Consider the following 20,000-nt stretch of genomic DNA (forward strand, 5'->3'; position numbering starts at 1 on the left):
AGAGGTGTGGGCGGGAGAGAGATGAGAATGACCATGGGGGAGGATATAGGTGATGGGGAGAGAGGGGGTAAGGATAGCCAGGGGAGGATACGTGTTGGGGAGAAGAGCAATGAGAAAGAGGTGTGGGTGGATCTTTTAGTGGAGTGACTGTTCCTTGTGGCTTTGGTGTGCTGGTAATGAAGCTTAGTCTGTGTGGAAAGGTAAGTGGAGGAGATGGAGGCCTTTGAGTGGGCATGATGCGTTAGTGTGGGTGGAAGAGTGGATTTTAGTTGGGGGGCAAGGAGGGTAAGGTAAGGGTGGAGATAAGTGTAGGTGGAGGGAAGGGTAAGTGGTGAACTGTGGACGAGGAGGAAGGGGAATGGATGGAGGATGAGGTGGATAGGTGCGTTAGTGAGTGGGTAGACTAGATAAACTTTAGTGGCTGGGTCACGTAGGTAAAATGAAGGTGGACTTAATGTGGAAGGAAGGGTGAGTGGGTATGTTTATGTGTGTGTTTAGGTCGACTGTAGGCGGGGAATGGGAGGATGAATGGGTAGAGGATAGAGGTAAGGAAACGAAGGGGTAGAGAAAAGGAAGGGGAAGGGGTATAGGATAGGGGTATGGAAGGGAAGGGCAGATGGAATAGATATACTTGATCTACTGTGGGTTTGGTTTGTGGAAGGAATGGGCAACTTCTGAGTCTTGGGTATGGGTAAGGATGGGTGATGGGAGTGTAATGGGTGTGTGGGCGGGGAGGGGAATGGTAAATGGGTGTATTGGTCGCTCGCCACGCCCACAAAGCCTCTGTCCAAATAGAGTTGTAAGGGGCATTGGTTTTTCTGAGGTGCCCATCCGTCTTCTCTCTCTCTCTCTCTCTCTCTCTCTCTCTCTCTCTCTCTCTCTCTCTCTCTCTCTCTCTCTCTCTCTCTCTCTCTCTCTCTCTCTCTCTCTCTCTCTCTCTCTCTCTCTCTCTCTCTCATCGTCCTTGCTTATTTTATTCTCTATTTTTTTTTCCTTGCCCCCTCTTTATTTTTTTTCCTCTCATATGGCTCCTCTTTTATTTTCTTTCTTTTTGTTTTTATTTTCTCCTAGTCACTTTCTTTCAAGGTATTTTTTCCTCTTACTTCTCCCTTCCCTCTCCTTTCCTCTTCCTCTCTTCTTTCTTACACCTTCCTCTCCTCCTCTCCTCTCTTCCTCTCGTTTCCTTCCTCCTTTTCTCCTCCCTATCATTACGTGACCATAAAAAAGCTTCTAATGGGATGCGGGTGAAGGGGAAGGGGGAGAGAGAGAGAGAGGAGAGGAGAGGGAGGAGGGAAAACTGGGCAAGGGAGAGTGTGAGGGAAAAAGGGAAGGAAGGAAGGAAGGGAGGGAGGGAGGGAGAGGAGGTAACCTTGAGGAGAAGGGAGAGTAGTTTGTGTGGGTGTGAGGGGTGAGAGAAAGGGAAGTCAGGGTGAGGAGGGAGAGAGTGAGTCAGTAAGGGTGAGTTTCCGTAGGGTGAAGGGTGAGGGAGTGTGACATAATGTAACGTTAGTGGGGTTAAGGTGAGGTTAGGTAAGGTAAGGGTGACCGTTTAGGGTGATGAGGGTGAGCTGGGTGAGAGGAGAGGGAACTCTGGTATGCTTAAGGTAGGGTGAGATAGTTAAGAATCATTAAGTGTAATTATAGCGGAATGAAGGTCAGATTAAGGAGTTAGGGTGAGCTGGGTAGGATAGGGTGAGGATAGAGGCAACTTTGGCATGCTTTAAGTCAGGGTGAGGTAGGTCAGAAGACTCGTTTAGGGTGATTATAGTGGCCTGAAGGTGAAATGAAGGAGTTAGGGTAATCTGAATCAAATAGGGTGATGGTACGGTGAAAAGGGTGAGCCCAGAAATGGTTTGTTTACATAGATGAGTTGAAAAAAAGAAGAAAAAAATAAGAAAAAGTGCCAGGGTGAGGCAGAATAATGAATGATTGTAGAGAAGAAGAAGAAGGAATAGAAGAAGAGGAGAGAGAGAGAGAAAATGAAAATGGAAAGCAAGGAAAAAATGAAAGAAGGACAGAAATGAAGGAAAAGTGAGAGAAGGAAAACGAGAATGGAAAGGAAAATAAAAAGCAAGAAAAAATAATAAAGGAAAGAACGAGAGAGAGTGAGAGAGAGAGAGAGAGAGAGAGAGAGATGTGATGATTAATGACCTCAGTTATGGCTTAATTGCCTGCACATAATTAGTTCCTCTTGACGTAATTCAGGTAAAGGAAGAGAGTTTCGCGACGACAGCTTTCAGACCTCTTTTTTTCCGAGTGTGTGTGTGTGTGTGTGTGTGTGTGTGTGTGTGTGTGTGTGTGTGTGTGTGTGTGTGTGTTGAGCTTTGTCCCGTTTCCCTTTCCTTCCTGTGTGTGTGTGTGTGTGTGTGTGTGTGTGTGTGTGTGTGTGTGTGTTTCCTTGATAGCCTACATTTAGTTGCTTTCCTGGAAGGCTTTGGAGCTCAGGAAGTAAAAAAAAAAAAAAAAGGAAAAAGGAAAGGAAATAAAGGAAGGAAGTGTGGGAGGAAGGGCGTGAACGGAAGGAAGACGGGAGGGGGAGGGACACACACACACACACACACACACACACACACACACACACACACACACACACACGCACGCAGTCACAACGATAAGTAGATTTCATTTTTTTTCTCGCTCTAAAAAGAAAAAAAAAAAACTTAAAACTTATAATATTCACGTCACGCCTTTTCCTCCTGAGATATAATGAGAGAGAGAGAGAGAGAGAGAGAGAGAGCTAACACACAATATATTTATGGAAGTTGGAAATCATCATCATATTAAAGAAGTGTAAAGCTTGGCGGAAAGACAGACAGACAGACAGACAGAGACAGATGATGACAAATAGACAGTTGGGGAGTTAGACAGTTAAGCAGGTAACCGGAAACAGACAGACCAAGAGACCGACGGACAGCCACAGACAGACGAAAAAACAGACACCCAGACAGACAGACGGACAGGAAGGTCAAACAAATGGACAGTGAACGGGGAAACAGACGGACTCGGGAGACCAACGGACAGCCAAACAGGAAAAAAAACACCGAGACAGACAGATGGACAGTTAACCGGGAAACAGACAGGCCGAAAAACCGACGGAGAACCACACAGACAAAAACAGACAGTCAAGATAGACCCCCTAATAGACAGGCAGGAAGGTAGACACTGGGACATCTAACCGGAAACAGACAGACAGACAGACAGACGAGAAGGCATGCAGGTTGGAAGGTAACAGTGAAATAGAGAGACCCAGACGCCAACAGACAGCCACACAGATAAAAAACAGACAGACGGGTGGGCGGGATAGCGGGCTGGGGGACAAGTTATGAAGATGCGGATAAAGTGAATCATTTTCCGTCTCTCTTGTTCCCCTAATTTGCATGTGCGACAGTTTTGCGACTACGTGTGTGACGGGGCTGAGAGGCGCTGATGTTAATGAGGTTGCACTAAGTAGGGCAGTGGAGGAGGAGGAGGAGGAGGAGGGGTGGAGCGTAATGATCTTAGTGTCGTGGCGGCGGTGGCGGCGGCGAAGCTAAATGGCGCAGTCACACATCAAGTATCCCGTGACGAAAATGTGATCGCGTTGAAGGGGAAGCTTTAATAGACTGAGTTATGCCTTGATGCCTGCCCGTCCGTCCTCCTTACCGACTTTAAGTGAAGATAAGAGGAAGAGGAGGCGTAGGAGGAGGGGGAGGAGGGTGTAGGAGGAGGAGGAGGAAGAGGTGTGGGAAACAAGAAAAGGAGGAGGATTAGATGTGGAGAGAGAATGAGATGTGTTACGAGGGAAAGTTGTTAGTGGGGTTCGCGGAAGAGGTGTAAAAATTGAGTAAGAAGAGGAAGAAGAGAATGGAACGTAAGAAAAGGAAGAGGTGGAAGAGGTGAAAACAAAGTAAGAGGAAGAAGAGGAGGTGGAGGAAGGTGAAGGAAAGGGATGTAGAAATAAGAAAATAAGGCATAGGAAGAGGAAGAAAATAAGTGAAAAGAGGAGGAAGAAACAGAAATCGGCAACAAATGAAGAAAATGGGAGAAAAAAAAGGCGTAGGAAGAAGAAGAAAAGAGACGAGAGGAGGAAGAATCTTACAAATACATAATAAAAGGAAGAAAATGAAACGTAGAATGAAAAAAATATTAGGAGGAAGAGGAAAAAAAAGAAAGTGAGGAAGAAAAGATGCAAGTAAGATCAGTGTGTGTGTGTGTGTGTGTGTGTGTGTGTGTGTGTGTGTGTGTGTGTGTGTGTGTGTCCTGGGGGAAGAGGAGAGAAGAAAGCAGTGACGTGGGAGGAAGAATAAAAAGCGTAAGAAAGAAGAAAAGTGGGAGGCAGAAGAAGAAGAAGAAGAAGAAGAAGAAGAAGAAGAAGAAGCGTAGGAAGGAGAAGAAAGAGACTGTGATGTGTGTGGGTGTCGGGCAAAGAAAGGTCTAATGTTGTATTTTATAGTTTGACCTTTGACCTTTTAAGTGTGTCGGTGGCGTGTGGTCAAGTGTCCCCGGAGCTAACTTAAACCCTGGTAATATTAGAGCGTGTTCTTTATATTTATACTACGCTATCTTTTTTTTATATATATATATTTAGTAGGTCAACTCTCTCTCTCTCTCTCTCTCTCTCTCTCTCTCTCTCTCTCTCTCTCTCTCTCTCTCTCTCTCTCTCTCTCTCATTTTATTTGCTTATTTTGTGTTACTGTGTGTGTGCGTGTGTGTGTGTGATTGTGTGTGGGTACTGAATATCTCTCACTCACATCCCTTCTCTCCCTCTCTCCATCAGGTCGCTCTCCGGTGAAGGAAAGAGGGAGGAGTGAAGCGGAGCGAAGGAAGAAGGAGAGGTCGAGGGAGAGAAGAGAAGGGGAGAAGAGACCAGAGGCGAACACACTAAAGGAGAAGGAGAAGAGAGTGCGCCGCGTCGAGCCCAGCAGAGTGAGGGTTGATGAGCGGGAGAAGAGAAGAAGTAGCAGAGAAAAGACCCCGGGAGGAGGAGAGAAGAGACCATCGCCAGAGGGAGATAAAAGAAAATCCTTGGACGATAAAGAGAAGAGAGAGAGGAGGAGGAAATTAGCCGAGAGGGAGAGGAGACGCAGCAGCAAGGAGAAGAGCATCAGTCCCGAGAAGATACAGAAAGAGGAGAAAACAACCACCAGCAAGAGTAGAAGAGAAAAAAGTGCTGACAAGGATAATGCAAAGCGCTCTGTTCCCCTGGAGAAGAGAATAAGGTGAGTCGTGTTTTCTCTTCTTCCTTCTTGTTTAACTTTATTCCTTTCCTTCACCTGCAGCGGAGACGAAGGTCCATATTATTATACTTATTGGTTTCACATTACGACTATTTTCCAAGGCCACAGAGAAGATTAGCCTAGTTTTGCATGGGTAATTCTCCCGTTCCAGGTGCAGAACTAGGGTTATTACTATCACTTAATCATAAAACTAGTCCTCGAAAAAATCAGCAACTTCTACGAGAGGATTTTCAAACAGGTGAACTAAAACCACAGAGAAGATTAGCCGGGTTTTGCATGGATGATTTCCCCGTTCAAGGTGCAGAACTAGGGTTAAAACTATCACTTAATCATAAAACTAGTCCTCGAAAAAATCAGCAACTTCTACGAGAGGACTTTCAAACAGGTGAACTAAAACCACAGAGAAGATTAGCCGGGTTTTGCATGGATGATTTCCCCGTTCAAGGTGCAGAACTAGGGTTATTACTATCACTTAATCACAAAACTAGTCCTCGAAAAAATCAGCAACTTCTACGAGAGGACTTTCAAACAGGTGAACTAAAACCACAGAGAAGATTAGCCGGGTTTTGCATGGATGATTTCCCCGTTCAAAGTGCAGAGGTCGGGTAAAACTGTCACTTGGATCACAAAACTAGTCCTCGAAAAAATCAGCAACTTCTACGAGAGGACTTTCAAACAGGTGAACTAAAACCACAGAGAAGATTAGCCGGGTTTTGCGTGGATGATTTCCCCGTTCAAAGTGCAGAGGTCGGGTAAAACTGTCACTTGGATCACAAAACAGTCCACGGAATAATCAACAACTTCTGTACGAGTGTCTTTTCATACAGGCGAACAGAGGTAACGAGACGGTGAAGAATACGAGCATAAAAAAAGTTGGCCCCTTGCAGCTTTAAAAAAATACACGAGCGCCCCCTTCAACGCTCCCTTCCATCACCCCGTTTTCTACAATCTGCACGGGGATCCTTTGATTAAAGTAATTGACTGGCCGTTAGCGTGTGACTGGCTAGACAGAGTGACGAACATATTGCATCATTTCACTTAGGAGCGTGTGTGTGAGTGTGTGTGTGTGTGTGTGTGTGTGTGTGTGTGTGTGTTTTGTCCCCTCGTTACCACCTCCTCCCCGTGTTTTGTGTGTTTGTCTCGCCGGCTTCTCCTTCGTCCTGTTTGCTTGGAGGGAAAACTAACTGGAGAGTAAACAAACACACCTCACTGTTGCCTGATTTACGAGAAACGCATTATCTGTAACTATCTATCTATCTATCTTTTTATAACTCATTATCTTTCCATTTCATTCCTAGTACCCATTTATCTCCCTTCCCATTAACCCCTCTGTACCCTCCCCATACCTCCCATATATCTATCTGGCTGTCTATATCTCTAAATAAATGATCTTCTATTCATCTCTCTATCTCCTGAAATACAATATCTTTTCCAATTCGCTCCTTTTATCCCTTTCTCTCCTTTCTTTTCCACCCTTCTCTAACCCCTTCCATATATCTGTCTGTCTGTCTGTCGATATCTCTTAATAAATTGTCTTCTATCTCACTATCTCCTGAAATACAATATCCTTTCCAATTCACTCTTTTTATTCCTTTCTCTCCCTTCCTTTCCACCCTTCTATACCGTTCACAGTCCACCCATATCTAGTTCTACCTGTCCATCTTTCTCTAAAATACATCATATATTTCTCTACTTCATTCCTTTTATCTCTCTTTCTCTCAGTTCCCTTTCACCCCTCTCATCCCGTCCAATCCCTTCCGTGTATCTATCTATCTGTACATATTTTTAAATCCATTATCCTCCCAGCTCTTTCCTTTTAGCTCTTTCTCTTCCTTCACTCTCGCCCATATCTACGCTTCCCATCCCTCCCATATATATATCTTTCTAAATTCATTTTACCGTCACTTCATTTCCTTTTTTTCACTCTCCCTTCCCGCTAACCCCTTCCCATCCCTCCTCTTCCCCTTCCTTCCCCTTCCCTTCTCGCACCCCAGTTTCATCTCCGCCTCTCCTCTTCCGGCACAGCACACAACACCTGTACCTCATCTGTAATACGATGAGTGATGTTGCCTGATTAAGTCTAACGCTCAGTAGATTAGTCCGGCGTGTAGGAAGTAAGCAAAACGCACCTGCTTGTAAAGGTGGGATGGATGCGGAAAGGATTTGAGTTGTTTTTGTTGGTGTTTTTGCTGTACAGGAGATTATAGTCAAGGGTGAAAATAGATTGTATAAGAAGATCACCCAACACGATGTTTCATATAAAAGGAGACTAAGGAAAATAAGGGAGGAGAATGGTCACTATAGCTCCAGAGTGTTTAAGTCGTAGGAAGGAGGAAAGACAGAAGGAGATAAGAGTTAACTTGTGAAAGGGTTTGTTAAGGAAGAGAATGCCATAGGAGGGATGAAATACATGATATGGAATGCTGATCAAAAGTTTATCAGTGAAATGGAATGTTGAGGAATAATAAAATGTATAGAAAAGGAGAAATACATAAGAAGGAAAGCTGCTGAAGAACTTACCTCTTGAAATATTTGTTGTGATAAAATAATAGAAATTGTGTTAATATTTGAAATAAGACGTATTGAGGAAAAACACTTAGAATGATTAAATAGAATATGATTAAGTTCCAGGAAGGTGACAGGTTTAAGAATAATGAGGGCTTTTAAAGGGTTCAGCAGAGAAAGGGAGGGCTTGGTGTGGTGAGGAAGGTAAAAGATAAAAAAAAAGATGAACTGTACTGAATTAATGGTGATCCTGAGACTAATTAACCGGAAAGAGAATAAGTCCTTTCGTAGACGACAGATTTGAGCGACTTCATTTGTCTTCCCGTCTGTTGTTTTTTTCCTTTTTTATTCATTTTATGCGACAAAGACTTCGATGCAATAATGGATAATATCGGAAAGTGCCAGAACCCAAACACACAACCTGAGACTAATTAACTAAAAGGTAATCAGGTCCCGGGAAGGTGAGACAGGTGTGAGATATATCCTTTGTGTCTCTCTCTGTATTTTATTTCTTCTATTCGCGTCATTAAGTGGCGGAAGATTAAATGGAGTCAAAGATGAAAGGGTCGTACTTGAGAAGCTTCGTTAGTGTGTGTAATTCATAATCCCCCCACGGGCTGATCACGAATTGGACTCGCAATCACCCGCAAGTACGCTCCCGACAATAGCAAGCTCATTATAATCGATCTCTGAGTATTGCCAGGACCTCACACACCACACACACCATCCTCCTTGCTCAGGTAGGAACAGTAACCACTCTTTGTCAGTAGAAAAAAACGGTCTGAAGCGGGGCTCGAACCTCCGTCTGTAAGGCCGCGAAGTCTGGCAGCGCAGAGCTTTAACCGACTGAGCTATATTGTGGTGTGTGTATATGATTGTGTTTTCTCTTTAAGTAGCGGAAGATCAAATGCAATAGTAATACGTGACGGAAGATGAAATACAATAAAAATACATGAGAGGGACAAGTTTAAAGAGCTTCCTATATCGTTAATTCTTTCTCGCTTCGTTTCTTCGGGTGACAGACGATGAAGGGCACTGACAGCTGATATCGGGAGCAATTAGTCACCATGAAACAGAATCAGGAAGGAAGGAATAAGTCGGTCTCAAGCTGCCTCATTTATCTGCCCGGCGAAGAGTGTCGTGTCTGTTTTTATTCGTCTTTTGTTCTCTCCCTCATTACCTTCTTTTAACTGTTCTCAGCTCGGTATTGTTAAACGCTTTCGGTTCTTTCATCAACTATTTTTAAAGGCCACAGAGGAGATTAGTCGGGTTCTTCTTAGGGCTACTTTATGTTCCTGGTACAGAAGATGGGTCAACCTATCATCAGGGTCATAAAACTACAGCTGGAAATGCCCACAACTCTTACCAAAGCCTTGTCAAATATGTGTCCTTGTGCCCAGAAGTGTTTAAAAATACGACCCTCAGACTCGACAAATATCTCCAAAGACCACAAATCAGGAGGAGGATTATGGTATTCGTGGACGCTTTCGGCTGTCACAACAAATAATAACAAAGCCTAAAAAGGAAATTACTGAAGTTTTTTTTCACATTCACAGCGCAGAGACTTATAAAACTAGCCATGGAAATGCTAACACAGCCTCTACGAATCACGAAAGCTTAATTAGATGAGTGTGTAAGCCCCGGAATGATTGAGAATATGGATCTTAGAAGTCGGTGCTACTGTTAGAATAGGTTAGGGAAATGGACCTTATAGACTACTGTTAGAATAGGTTAGGTTAGGTTAGGGTGTCAGTCCCGAAAGGTGTGAGAAATGTAGACTATAGGTTAGGTTAGGTTGACCTTAGACTACTGTTAGAATAGGTTAAAAGATGGACCTTAGACTACTGTTAGAATAGTGTATGTTAGGTTAGGTTAGGTTAGGTTAGGTTAGGTTAGGTTATATTAGGTTAGGTGTGAGAAGGTGGACCAGATCAGTATTAAATTGTCGCATCAGTTGTGTATTAAGAACGTTACTGATTTCGTTTTTTACAGTGTTTATTCTTCCTCCACCTCCTCCCCTTCGTCCTCCTCCTATTCCTCCTCCTTATTCTCCCTTCCTACGCTCATTCAGTTCTTTAAATCTCCTTTTTATCTTACATTTCCCCTTCTTCCTCCCTCCTCCTCCTCCTCCTCTTTTTTTTTTAGACTTATTTTTCTGTACCCGTTGTCGTGCTTCCGTCTGCTTCCTCCTCCTGTTCGGACTTTTTAATCTCCTTTTTTTATCGTCGCAATATTAGTTGTGTGTTTAATGTGCTTTATTTTTTTTTCATCTTTGTTGTCAGTCTTAAGTCTTCTTGTTCCCTTTGTTCGGTTCTTTAATTCTCCTTTATTTTTATCTTCTTCTTCTTCTTGTTCCTCCTCTTCCTTCTCCTCTCTTATTTTTCCATTTTTTTTCTTCTTCTTCCTCCTTCTCCCCTTCCCTCCTCTTCGTCCTTCTCCTTAGTCTTCCTTCTTTTGCTAATTCAGTTATTTCAATCTCCTTTTTATCTTAACATTTCCCCTTCTTCCTCCTCTGTCTCCTCTTCCTCCTCCTCCCTCATCCACTTCTTTAAATCTCTATATTTGCTCCTTCTTCTCCTTTTCAGCCTCCCTCTCTCCTCTCATCCGCCTGTCACCCTCCTCCTCCTCCTCATTCCTCACCTAATCCCTTCCAAACCTCTCTTTCTCCCCCCCTCCTCTCTCTCCCTCTTTCCTTCCTTCCCTCTCATCTTCTCTCTCTCTCTCTCTCTCTCTCTCTCTCTCTCTCTCTCTCTCTCTCTCCACCTTTGCGTCTTCTCATTAGCTATCCTTTACCTTTTCTGCCTTCCTCTGCTGCTTTCCTCCTCCTCCTCCTCCTCCTCCTCCTCCTCCTCCTCCTTGTGACTTGAGGACAGTAATGGAGAACCCAACTTGGCTGACTGCAAGTTTTCCCTCCTCTTGTGAGCTTTCCTCCTCCTCCTCCTTCTCCTCCTCCTCCTTCTCAAACTCCCACTCAACCTCCAAGGAAGATTTCGTGTCTCGGGAAACAACTTAAAGTGGCTTCATTTTGTCCTCGTGTTGTCCTCATCTTGTTGCGCCTCTGCTTGACTCCGAAAACCGCCCCGAAGGAAAATTGTGCTCCGTTGGGTATTGTCTCTCCTCGCGGCTCATTTGTTTTCCCCCTGTTATTGAGGCGCTGACCCACGTTATCAAACATCTCGGGGCTTAGGGGCATATTTTTAAACATTTCTGCGCCCAAGAACACGTAATTTACTAGTCTTTCGTGGGAGTTTAGGGCCTTTCCAGGGGTACTTTTATGACCCTGGTGGTAGTCTGAGCCTTCTTCTGTACCGTGAACCTAAAAGAACACTCATTAGAACTCGATTAACCTCCTTTTTAGCCTTTGGAAATAGTGTGTGTGAGGGGTGGGAGCATCTGACAATACCAACCTTGCACTCTCACATTTGATAAGGCTTTCGTAGAGGTTGCTTCTGGCTATTTCCATTGTTAGTTTTATGAGCCAAGTGATAGTTTAACCCGGTAGCAGCGACGGGACAAATTTGTGGCTTTACCGTGTACCAGCGACGGGCGAAACTTTTGCCATGATATAAACCCCCCCAAAATAGATGATGCATAAACTGATCACAAATGCGTTGATATATATTATGAAATGGTTTGCGCGAGTGATGATTTTTTCTCGTTTTTCTCACTTAGAGGGGCCTTTAACAAACATGATCCCAGGGTTAACAAGGCTTCTGCACCATGACTAGAAAAACACTCCAGAGAACCCGACTAGTCTCCTCTTTGGGCTTTTGAGTTATTTGTTGTGAGAACCGGAGACGTCTGAGAATTCAAGCCTCTGTAGCGGACGGCGGGAATGTGGCGTATTATGTTTGGTCTCGAAGATGTTGTTTGCTGTGTGGCTGGTTCATGTTCTGTAGGAGTAAGATAATGTGGCTGAGGTGCTGTGCGTGATTAGTGGAACAAGAGAAAGTGTCGATATGTGCGATTTTAAATGTGTGTTTCCCCGTGTGATTTTTCATTTTATCATCTCTGTGTGGCTGGTTCATGTTCTGTAGGAGTAAGATAATGTGGGTGAGGTGCTGAGCGTGATTAGTGGAACAAGAGAAAGTGTCGATATGTGCGATTTTAAATGTGTGTTTCCCCGTGTGATTCCCATTCTATCATCTCTCCTGCGAATATAATGTGGGGGAGTTGTTATGCTTAGTGGAATATAGGATTGTGTTTTGATACGTGGGTTAGGCTGCAGGGGAAAAATAAATAATCCAGGATATCCAGCTGATTTATAAAGCTGAACTACATGTCACTATTAAGATGAAAAAAAGTCAAACATGTGTCAAGAATTAATTTTTGATGTGTAAAATTGAATATATGTGGTATCAGAATTAAGCTGAGTTATATAAATCAACCAGCAGCGAATTGTCAAAATGAGAAATGGGCATCCACCTTTAGTGACATGTAATTTCCACACCTCAGCTCTCCAGTGCAGTTAATTATATGAGCAATAATTGAAAGGGTAGGTACGAATTAGCGAACATATTATTAACGTGACTGGGACTGTGAATGAAGATGTGATGTGATATGAGGTGTGCGTCAGGTATCCATTGACTGGTGAAGTGTGTGGTGCGGTGTCCATGCCAGGTGAGTCTCAGGTGTATGTTTGGTAGTGATCGTAAGGGTGTGTGGTGCGGGGTTCATGGTAGGTGTAATTACAGGTGTGTGTCAGGGGTGTATTAGGTGGAGGTAGGGTGTGTTGTACGTGAAGGTGTGAGGTTCAAAGTTCTTTCCTTTATTTCCTTTCCTTTTTTATTTATTTCCTTTCTTTCCTGTCTTACTTTCTTTCCTTTCCTTTCTTCCCTTTCCTTTCTTTCCTTTCTGTCCTGCCTTCCTTTCTTTCTTCCTTTCCTTCCTTCTTCCTTTCTTTAATTTCTTTCCTTCCTTTCCTTCTTTCCTTTCTTTCCTGCATTCCTTTCTTTCTTGCTTCCTTTCTTTCTTCCTTTCCTTCCTTCTTTCTTCCTTTCGTTCCGTTTTTCCTTCCTTCCTTTCTTTCCTTTCCTTTTTTCCTTTCTTTCCTGCCTTCCTTTCCTTCCTCCTTCCTTTTTTTCGTTTCGTTTTTCCTTCCTTCCTTCCTTTCTTTCCTTTCTTCTCCTTTCTTCATTTCCTTCCTTCCTTTCCTTTCTTTCCTGCCTTCCTTTCCTTCTTCCTCTCTTTCGTTCGGTTTTTCCTTCCTGTTTTCCTTTCTTTCCTTTCTTTCTCTCAGGCGTAATTGTTAAGGGATGATGTGCAGGGTCCATGGCAGGAGTATTCTCAGGTGTGCGTTAGGTGTGCTAGGTAAGGTAAGGTGCAGCAGCCAGGCGGGAAGGTGTAAATAATGGCGCGTTCGCTGGAAACGGCGGAGGTAAATTAATTCAATTGGTGATATTGGAAACGTCAAGCAGCTGAGGCGGAATTTATGGCGTGATTATAATATTAATGGCCGCGGGTGTTGTATTGGCGCCGTCACGCAACGCAATGCACTTTAAAACCTCGACGAGTCACTTCATATTTCGCAAACCTTTCTCGCATAAAATTTTACTCACTCACACATTCAGTCGGCCTCCTCTTCTCCCTCCTCCTCCTCCTCCTCCTCCTACTTCTCCCTCCTTTTACTTCTTCGATTCTTTTTCCTCCTCCTACGTTTCCTCCTCCTACTTTTTTTCCTTCTGCTTCATTTCCTTCTCCTCCTTTTCCTACTTCTCCCTCCTTCTCTTACTTCTTCTTCCATTCTTTTTCCTCTTCCTACTTTTCCGCCTACCACTACTTTTCCTCTTACTTTGTTTTCCTTCTACTTCATTTCCTTCTCCTGCTCCTTTTCCTCCTTGTACTCCTTTTCCTCCTCCTATTATTTTCCTCTTCCTGCTCTTTTTCCTCCTCATTTTGATTAACATCCAAACATATTTTTTTTTCTTTATCACTAAACATAACAAACCTCAAGACAAATCTATAAATATCTTTCCATTTGCTTAGAATTAAAAAATATATATAATTTCGCCTTTCTCTCATTGTCACATCCCACCTGTTCTCTTTTCTCCTATATACTTAAAGCTAACCTCACTAACACTTGCCAATTTCCTTTATCCATACTCACCCAGTGCTGATCTCCTCTTTTCTCTCCCCTCACCTCTATTAGCACCAGCAGCACTAGTTCCTCTTTTATATATACTCAATATTAACCACGAACATCCTTTTAAAACCCTTACCACTTTCCCATATCTATACACACCCAGTCTGACCTTCTACTTTGCCTTCCTCAGCACCAGCAGCAGCACCAGCAGCACTACTAGCGGGATGGTTCAGCAGAAGGGCAGCAGTAACGGCGACGGGGACGAGGCCGCAACGGGACGCGCAGAGCTGGAGCGGCGAGAGCGGATCCAACGGTACAAGGATGAGCGGCGCAAGCAGATGGCGGCCAGGTAACGATGCTCACCTGTGGATGCTCGGGGATGAACCGGTGCTCAGCGTCTAGGTAGAAAGGGAGGAGGAAATGGGGGAATGGGTGTTAGGTAGCTTTATTCACTGTTTTATATATTCGTGTTCCTAATAGGGATGCTGGTGATGGTTGTAATATTGTTTTGGTAACACTTGTAGTAGTAGTAGTAGTGGTGGTGGTGGGGATGGTAGTAGTAGTAGTAATAGTAGTAGTAGTCATTATAGTTGGGGTGTTAGAAAGGGTACTTCTTGGGATGGGTGCAAGGTGGTTTTAGAGATATTTTTAATTTTTTTTTTTTAATTACGGTTGTTGGTGATAGCTGTTCTAATTATTTTTTTTCTAGCTCTTCCTTTTCATCTTCCTCCTCCTCTTCTTATTTTCCTTTCATTCTTTTTCTCATCCTCCTCCTCTACTTCCTTTTGGTGGTAGTAGTAGTAGTAGTAGTAGTAGTAGTAGTAGTAGTCACAGTAGTCGAGGTTTTAGCAAGGTGTGTTCTCGGCGCCGCAGGTACGGTCAGGCGGAGTGGTCATCCTCGGAGGAGAGCGGCGGTGGCGAGGAGTCCTATTCCGCCTACCGCAGGAGACGCCGAAGGGGAGGCAAGGACACCAACACCTCCTCCAACACCGACCTGTCCACCCACGAGGCCCCCAGGTAAAACACTCTCTCTCTCTCTCTCTCTCTCTCTCTCTCTCTCTCTCTCTCTCTCTCTCTCTCTCTCTCTCTCTCTCTCTCTCTCTCTCTCTCTCTCTCTCTCTCTCTCTCTCTCTCTCTCTCTCTCTCTCTCTCGGGTGTGTATCGCCCAAACAGTGCAAGAGTTAATTATATCAAGCTCAGGAAACATTAACGTGATGAGTTTTGGGAATAAAGCGCCAAGGAATATAAAACACTAAATTTATTACATGCAAATCGTGGCTTATTAAAGGTATAGAGGTGACAGGCGGTGTGCGAGAGAGAGAGAGAGATAGAGGGAGAGGGAGAGGGAGAGGGAGGGAGGGAGAAGGTAAACGAGAAATGAAATAAATATGGAAAGAAAGGAAAGAATGAAAGAAGAAATGAAGGAATATAGAAGGAAAAGTGAGAAGGAAAACGAGAAAGGAAAGGAAAAGAAAAAGCAAGAAAAAAGGAAAAAGGAAAAAACGAAAGAAGAGAGAGAGAGAGAGAGAGAGAGAGAGAGAGAGAGAGAGAGAGAGAGAGAGAGAGAGAAATACAAGAGAGTGCCAAGTGCCAAGAGAAGCCATTAGTCCACACAAACCTCTGAGGAAGAGCCAGGAGGAGGAGGAAGGAAAAGAAGAGGAAAAAAGGAAAAAGAAAGAAAAGAATGAAAGAAGGAAGAAGATAGAAAGCAAGAAAAGGAAAAGAAGGAAGAACGGAAGGAAGGAAAGAAGGTAGAAATAAAACAAGAGGAAGAAGAAAATTAAGAAGAAGAACAAGAGGAGAAAAGGGGGAGAGGATCTGAGACTCCTGTTTGGCGTCTGAAAAACAAACTTGTAAACAGTCGCTCACTCCTGTCTTTAGGGGAATCGATGGAGCTTCGGTGTTTGCGTGCGTGCCTGCGTGTGCGTATATGTGTGTGTGTGTGTGTGTGTGTGTGTGTGTGTGTGTGTGTGTGTGTGTGTTTGAATAGGGCACTTCTTACACTTATTTACTTCTTAGTGTTTTTCATTCCTGTTTTTATAATATGCAGAAGTGTGGATAAAGTAATGGAGAAATGCGTATGAATGCCAGATGGAGTGAGGTGGGTAGGTGGATGGTTGTGTAGATGTTAGGTGGAGTGGAGCGGCGTAGGAGGTGGGTGTAGGTGGATAGGTGGATGCGTGTCTCGTAGCGGCGGCGTGATGGCTCGGGACGTAAAACTAATGAGTAATTATCATGAAAGCTTGTCGGCCCACCATTAAATCTTGCTCTTGGTCCAGGCGGCCGAGGAAGAAAACACGTGATGTATGATGTCAGGCGCTCCGTAATGAATATCAGCGCGCGCGCGCGCGAGAGAGAGAGAGAGAGAGAGAGAGAGAGAAAATGAAAATGGGAAGCAAGGAAAGAATGAAAGAAGGACAGAAATGAAGGAATGTAGAAGGAAAAGTGAGAGAAGAAAACCGAGAAAGGAAAGGAAAATAAAAAGCAATAAAAAATAATAAAGGAAAGAGAGAGAGAGAGAGAGAGAACAGTATATTGTCTCTATCAAGTCAGACTATTCATTCCATTTCTCTCCTCCTCTCCACAGTCCATTTCTCACAGTTAACCCGACATATCGTACCTTTCTCTCTCTCTCTCTCTCTCTCTCTCTCTCTCTCTCTCTCTCGCTCGTTTCTCCTCGCACCTTTTTCAACCATTTGTTTCCAATCCCTCTCTGGTTTTGGGTCCATCTCTCACCTCTATTATCCTCTCTCTCTCTCTCTCTCTCTCTCTCTCTCTCTCTGTGTGTCTGTGTCTGTCTTTCTCTCTATCTGTCTATCTATATGTATTTATGTATGTATATATGGACGTTGTTTTCTATTCTTCTATCTGTATCGTCTATCGTCCTCTACGTTGACTCCCTGTTAATGGCGTGTCACTGTGATTCGCTGTGTCCCTCTCGCTCCCTGTCTGTTTATTAGTGTGTATCTGTCAGTCTTTTTTGCCGCGCGTGTTTATCTGTGTGTTTGTATTTCCCTGAGCGTGCTGGACTGTCTGACATCCTTGCTGTCCGACTTTATAATCTCTCTTTTATTTGCGTATCTATATTCATTTACTATTTAAACTTGTATATATCTGAATGTATATCTATCCATCTATCTATCTCTTTCTATCTATATATGATTTTTTCTGTTTTTTTCAACTATACTCATAACAGTAATAGATATCTTAATATAAATAGCACTTACAACTAGTAGAAATTGTAAATGATATTAGTAATAGTATTGGCATCAACATTAGTAGTAGTAGTAGTAGTAATAATAGTAGTAGTAGTAGTAGTAGTAGTAGTAGTAGTAATAGTGGTAGTAGTAGTAGTAATAGTGGTAGTAGTAGCACCAGCAGGCGTAGAAATATTGATACTAATTGTAGTCGGTCACATGTCACCACGCCCTGCGCCAGGAAAGAGTGAAGGCACGCCCCGCCGCGGAGATGAGGCGGGAGACAACCTTTCACATTCAGCCTCCGCGTGGGCGAGGAGTGGAAGACGCCTCGGCATTGGCTTCATGATAACATTGCATGGAATTACCTTTGTGTGTTTACGTAAAAAGTAAATAATCTTCCATAAGTAACAAGCACTTAAACTAGGTAGGAAATTATACACAGGTAACACACACTTATTAGACTCAATTTATCCTTCCTTCCTCCCTTCCTTCCTTCCTTCCTATCTTCCTTTTTATCTTTCCTACTCCCTCCTTCCCTTCCTTCCCTACTTCTTTCCTCTCTTCTTTCCTCCCTTCCTTCCTTCCTTTCCTTCCTCCCTTCCTTCCTTCCTTCCTTCCTTCCTTCCTTCCTTCCTTCCTTCCTTCCTTCCTTCCTTCCTTCCTTTTGATCCACGTGAATTACCTACCTCCGTGCCCGACTCACCTCCCCCCCCTTCTCTCCCCCAGGGTCCAGGAGAACGGCTCACCCCCCGAGGGCCGCGCCCCGCGACGCTCCCTGGGCGGGTCTTCCTCCGAGGACGTGGTGGCGGGCATGGGCATCAGGTCCACCCGCGCCTCCCGCCTCCGCCACGCCGCCCGCACCTCCCCCCACGCCTCCTCCAACAACAACAACAGCAGCAATAACAACAACAACAGCGGCAACAACAACAACAATAACGTGCATCCTGCGTCCCCTTCTTCAGGTAAGTGTGTTTGTTTGTTTGTTCTCTCTCTCTCTCTCTCTCTCTCTCTCTCTCTCTCTCTCTATCGCGCTCTACCATTTTCTATTCTTCTATATTCTCACTACACTACAATGGCCCGTCCTCCTCCTCCTTTTCCTCCTCCTCCTCCTCCTCCTCCTCCTCCTCCTCCTCCTCCTCCTCGCCGCGGTATAATTCCCATAATCGCCCACGAATGTTGTTATGCAAATCCCCGCCTCGTAGCGCACTGTTATCGGCGTCGACGAACCCATCAAAGGAGAGGATATGCCCCTTACCTTGCCCTCCTTCCCCTCCCTCACCCTCCTCCTCCTCCTCCTCCTCCTTTATCCTCTACCTGTCTCTTCACAATTTCTTCCTCTAATTCTCCCTTCCTGCTCCTCTGCACCTACGCTTATTTTTTTTTTTTGGTCTTTCTCTGTTTTTCTTCTTTGGTGATATAAAAAAGTAAGTGTAGGAAAAGGAGAAAGACGGCAAGGGAAGAAGAGGAGACAATGGAAGCGTGGATCGAAGGGAAAGTCTTATATCCCTTCTCTTCTATCTATCCCTTCTTTGTTTCCTGCTCCTCCATTGTTCCTTTTCTCCTTTCATTTCCTTTTACATTTATATACCACTTTCTTTTCTTTCAATCCCTCCCTCCCTCATTCACTTTCCCTCCCCTTCCTCCTTTTCCGCTATATTATTTTTTCTATTTTCCTCTCTTTATTTCTCCCCTACTTTCCTTCCTCTTTCTGTCACCAGCAAGTCTTTTTTTTTATTTCTTCTTCAAATTTTACGTTGTTCTTCTTTTCTTACTCCCTTTTTTCCTTCCTTCATTTCCCTTCCCTTCCCTTCCCTTCCCTTCCCTTCCCTTCCCTTCCCTTTCCTTCCCTTCCCTTCCCTTTCCTTTCCTTTCCTTCCCTTTCCTTTCCTTCCCTTCCCTTTCCTTCCCTTCTCTTTTCTTCCCTTCCTTTCCTTCCCTTCCCTCTCCTTTCCTTCCCTTTCCTTCCCTTTCCTTCCCTTCCCTTCCCTTTCCTTTCCTTCCCTTCCCTCCCTTTTCTTTCCTTCCCTTCCCTTCCATTTTCTTCCCTTTTCTTCCCTTAATTTCCCTTTTTTTCCCTTCATTTCCCTTTTCTTCCCTTCATTTCCCTTCCTTTCTCTTCCTTTCTTCCTTCCTTTCAGTTCCTTTCTTTTCCCTTTCCTTCCCTTCTTCCTTCCTTTCCCTTCCGTAACTTTTCCCTCAATTATCTTCTTTCTTCCCTTACCCTCTTCCCCTTTCATCCCCTCCCTTGCCTTCTTTTCCCTGCCCTTTCCTCCCTTTCCCTTTAATTCCCTTCCCTTCTCTTCCCTTCCCTTCAATTCCCTTACCTTCTTTTCTTCCTTCCTTCCTTCCTTCCCTCCGCCGTTACTTTATTCAATGTTCTCTTCACTTCTCATTTATGTCTACCTGTGGTCTCTGTTCGGTGCTGTGTGTGTGTGTGTGTGTGTGTGTGTGTGTGTGTGTGTGTGTGTGCTATTTATTTTATCGATATTTATTTCCCCGGATGTAAAGTTTTTTTTTATATATTTTTTATTCCGCACTCTGCAGTTTTTTCCTTTTTTTTTTTGGCGGGAAGAGAAAAGTTCGTGTTATTCTTGCATTTGTCTTTTTTGTGTGTGGTTTTTTTTGTTTGTTTTTATTTCTTTCGTTTTGTTTTTTATTTCTTTTATTATTCGTCTCATATTTGACCGATAGTAGCTATTATATATTTTTTCTCTCTTTTTATCTATATCTCCCTTATTTGTATTTTCTTCCTTGTTTTTTTTTCTTTTTTGTTTGTTTTCCGCCGCTGTTTTTTTTGCTCCACATTATTCTCTGTACATTATCTTCTTTTACCTTTTATCATTAACAGCTATTGCATTTTGTCTTATCTATATCTATCTTATTTGCATTTTCTTCCATGCTGTTTTTTATAATTTCCCTTTTTTTTTGTCTCATTACTCATTGCATATCATTTTCTTTTACGTTCATTCATTAGTAGATATTATTTTTATTTCTGTA

The 20,000-nt window shown here is 43.6% G+C and overlaps 1 protein-coding gene across 2 annotated transcripts in view; it reads left to right on the forward strand.

The window, feature by feature from the left end:
* The window catches only part of LOC126981473 (protein split ends-like), a 293,763-nt gene that overhangs the window by 246,271 nt on the left and 27,492 nt on the right, over positions 1-20,000 (forward strand). For both annotated transcript variants that reach the window (XM_050832543.1, XM_050832542.1), the window contains 4 exons: positions 4,757-5,198; positions 13,994-14,152; positions 14,677-14,820; positions 17,730-17,965. In XM_050832543.1, coding sequence (XP_050688500.1) covers positions 4,757-5,198; positions 13,994-14,152; positions 14,677-14,820; positions 17,730-17,965 — 981 coding nt within the window. The remainder of the gene's footprint in view (positions 1-4,756; positions 5,199-13,993; positions 14,153-14,676; positions 14,821-17,729; positions 17,966-20,000) is intronic.

This window comes from Eriocheir sinensis, chromosome 48 (genome assembly GCF_024679095.1).
Source record: "Eriocheir sinensis breed Jianghai 21 chromosome 48, ASM2467909v1, whole genome shotgun sequence".
NCBI classification, from domain to species: domain Eukaryota; kingdom Metazoa; phylum Arthropoda; class Malacostraca; order Decapoda; family Varunidae; genus Eriocheir; species Eriocheir sinensis.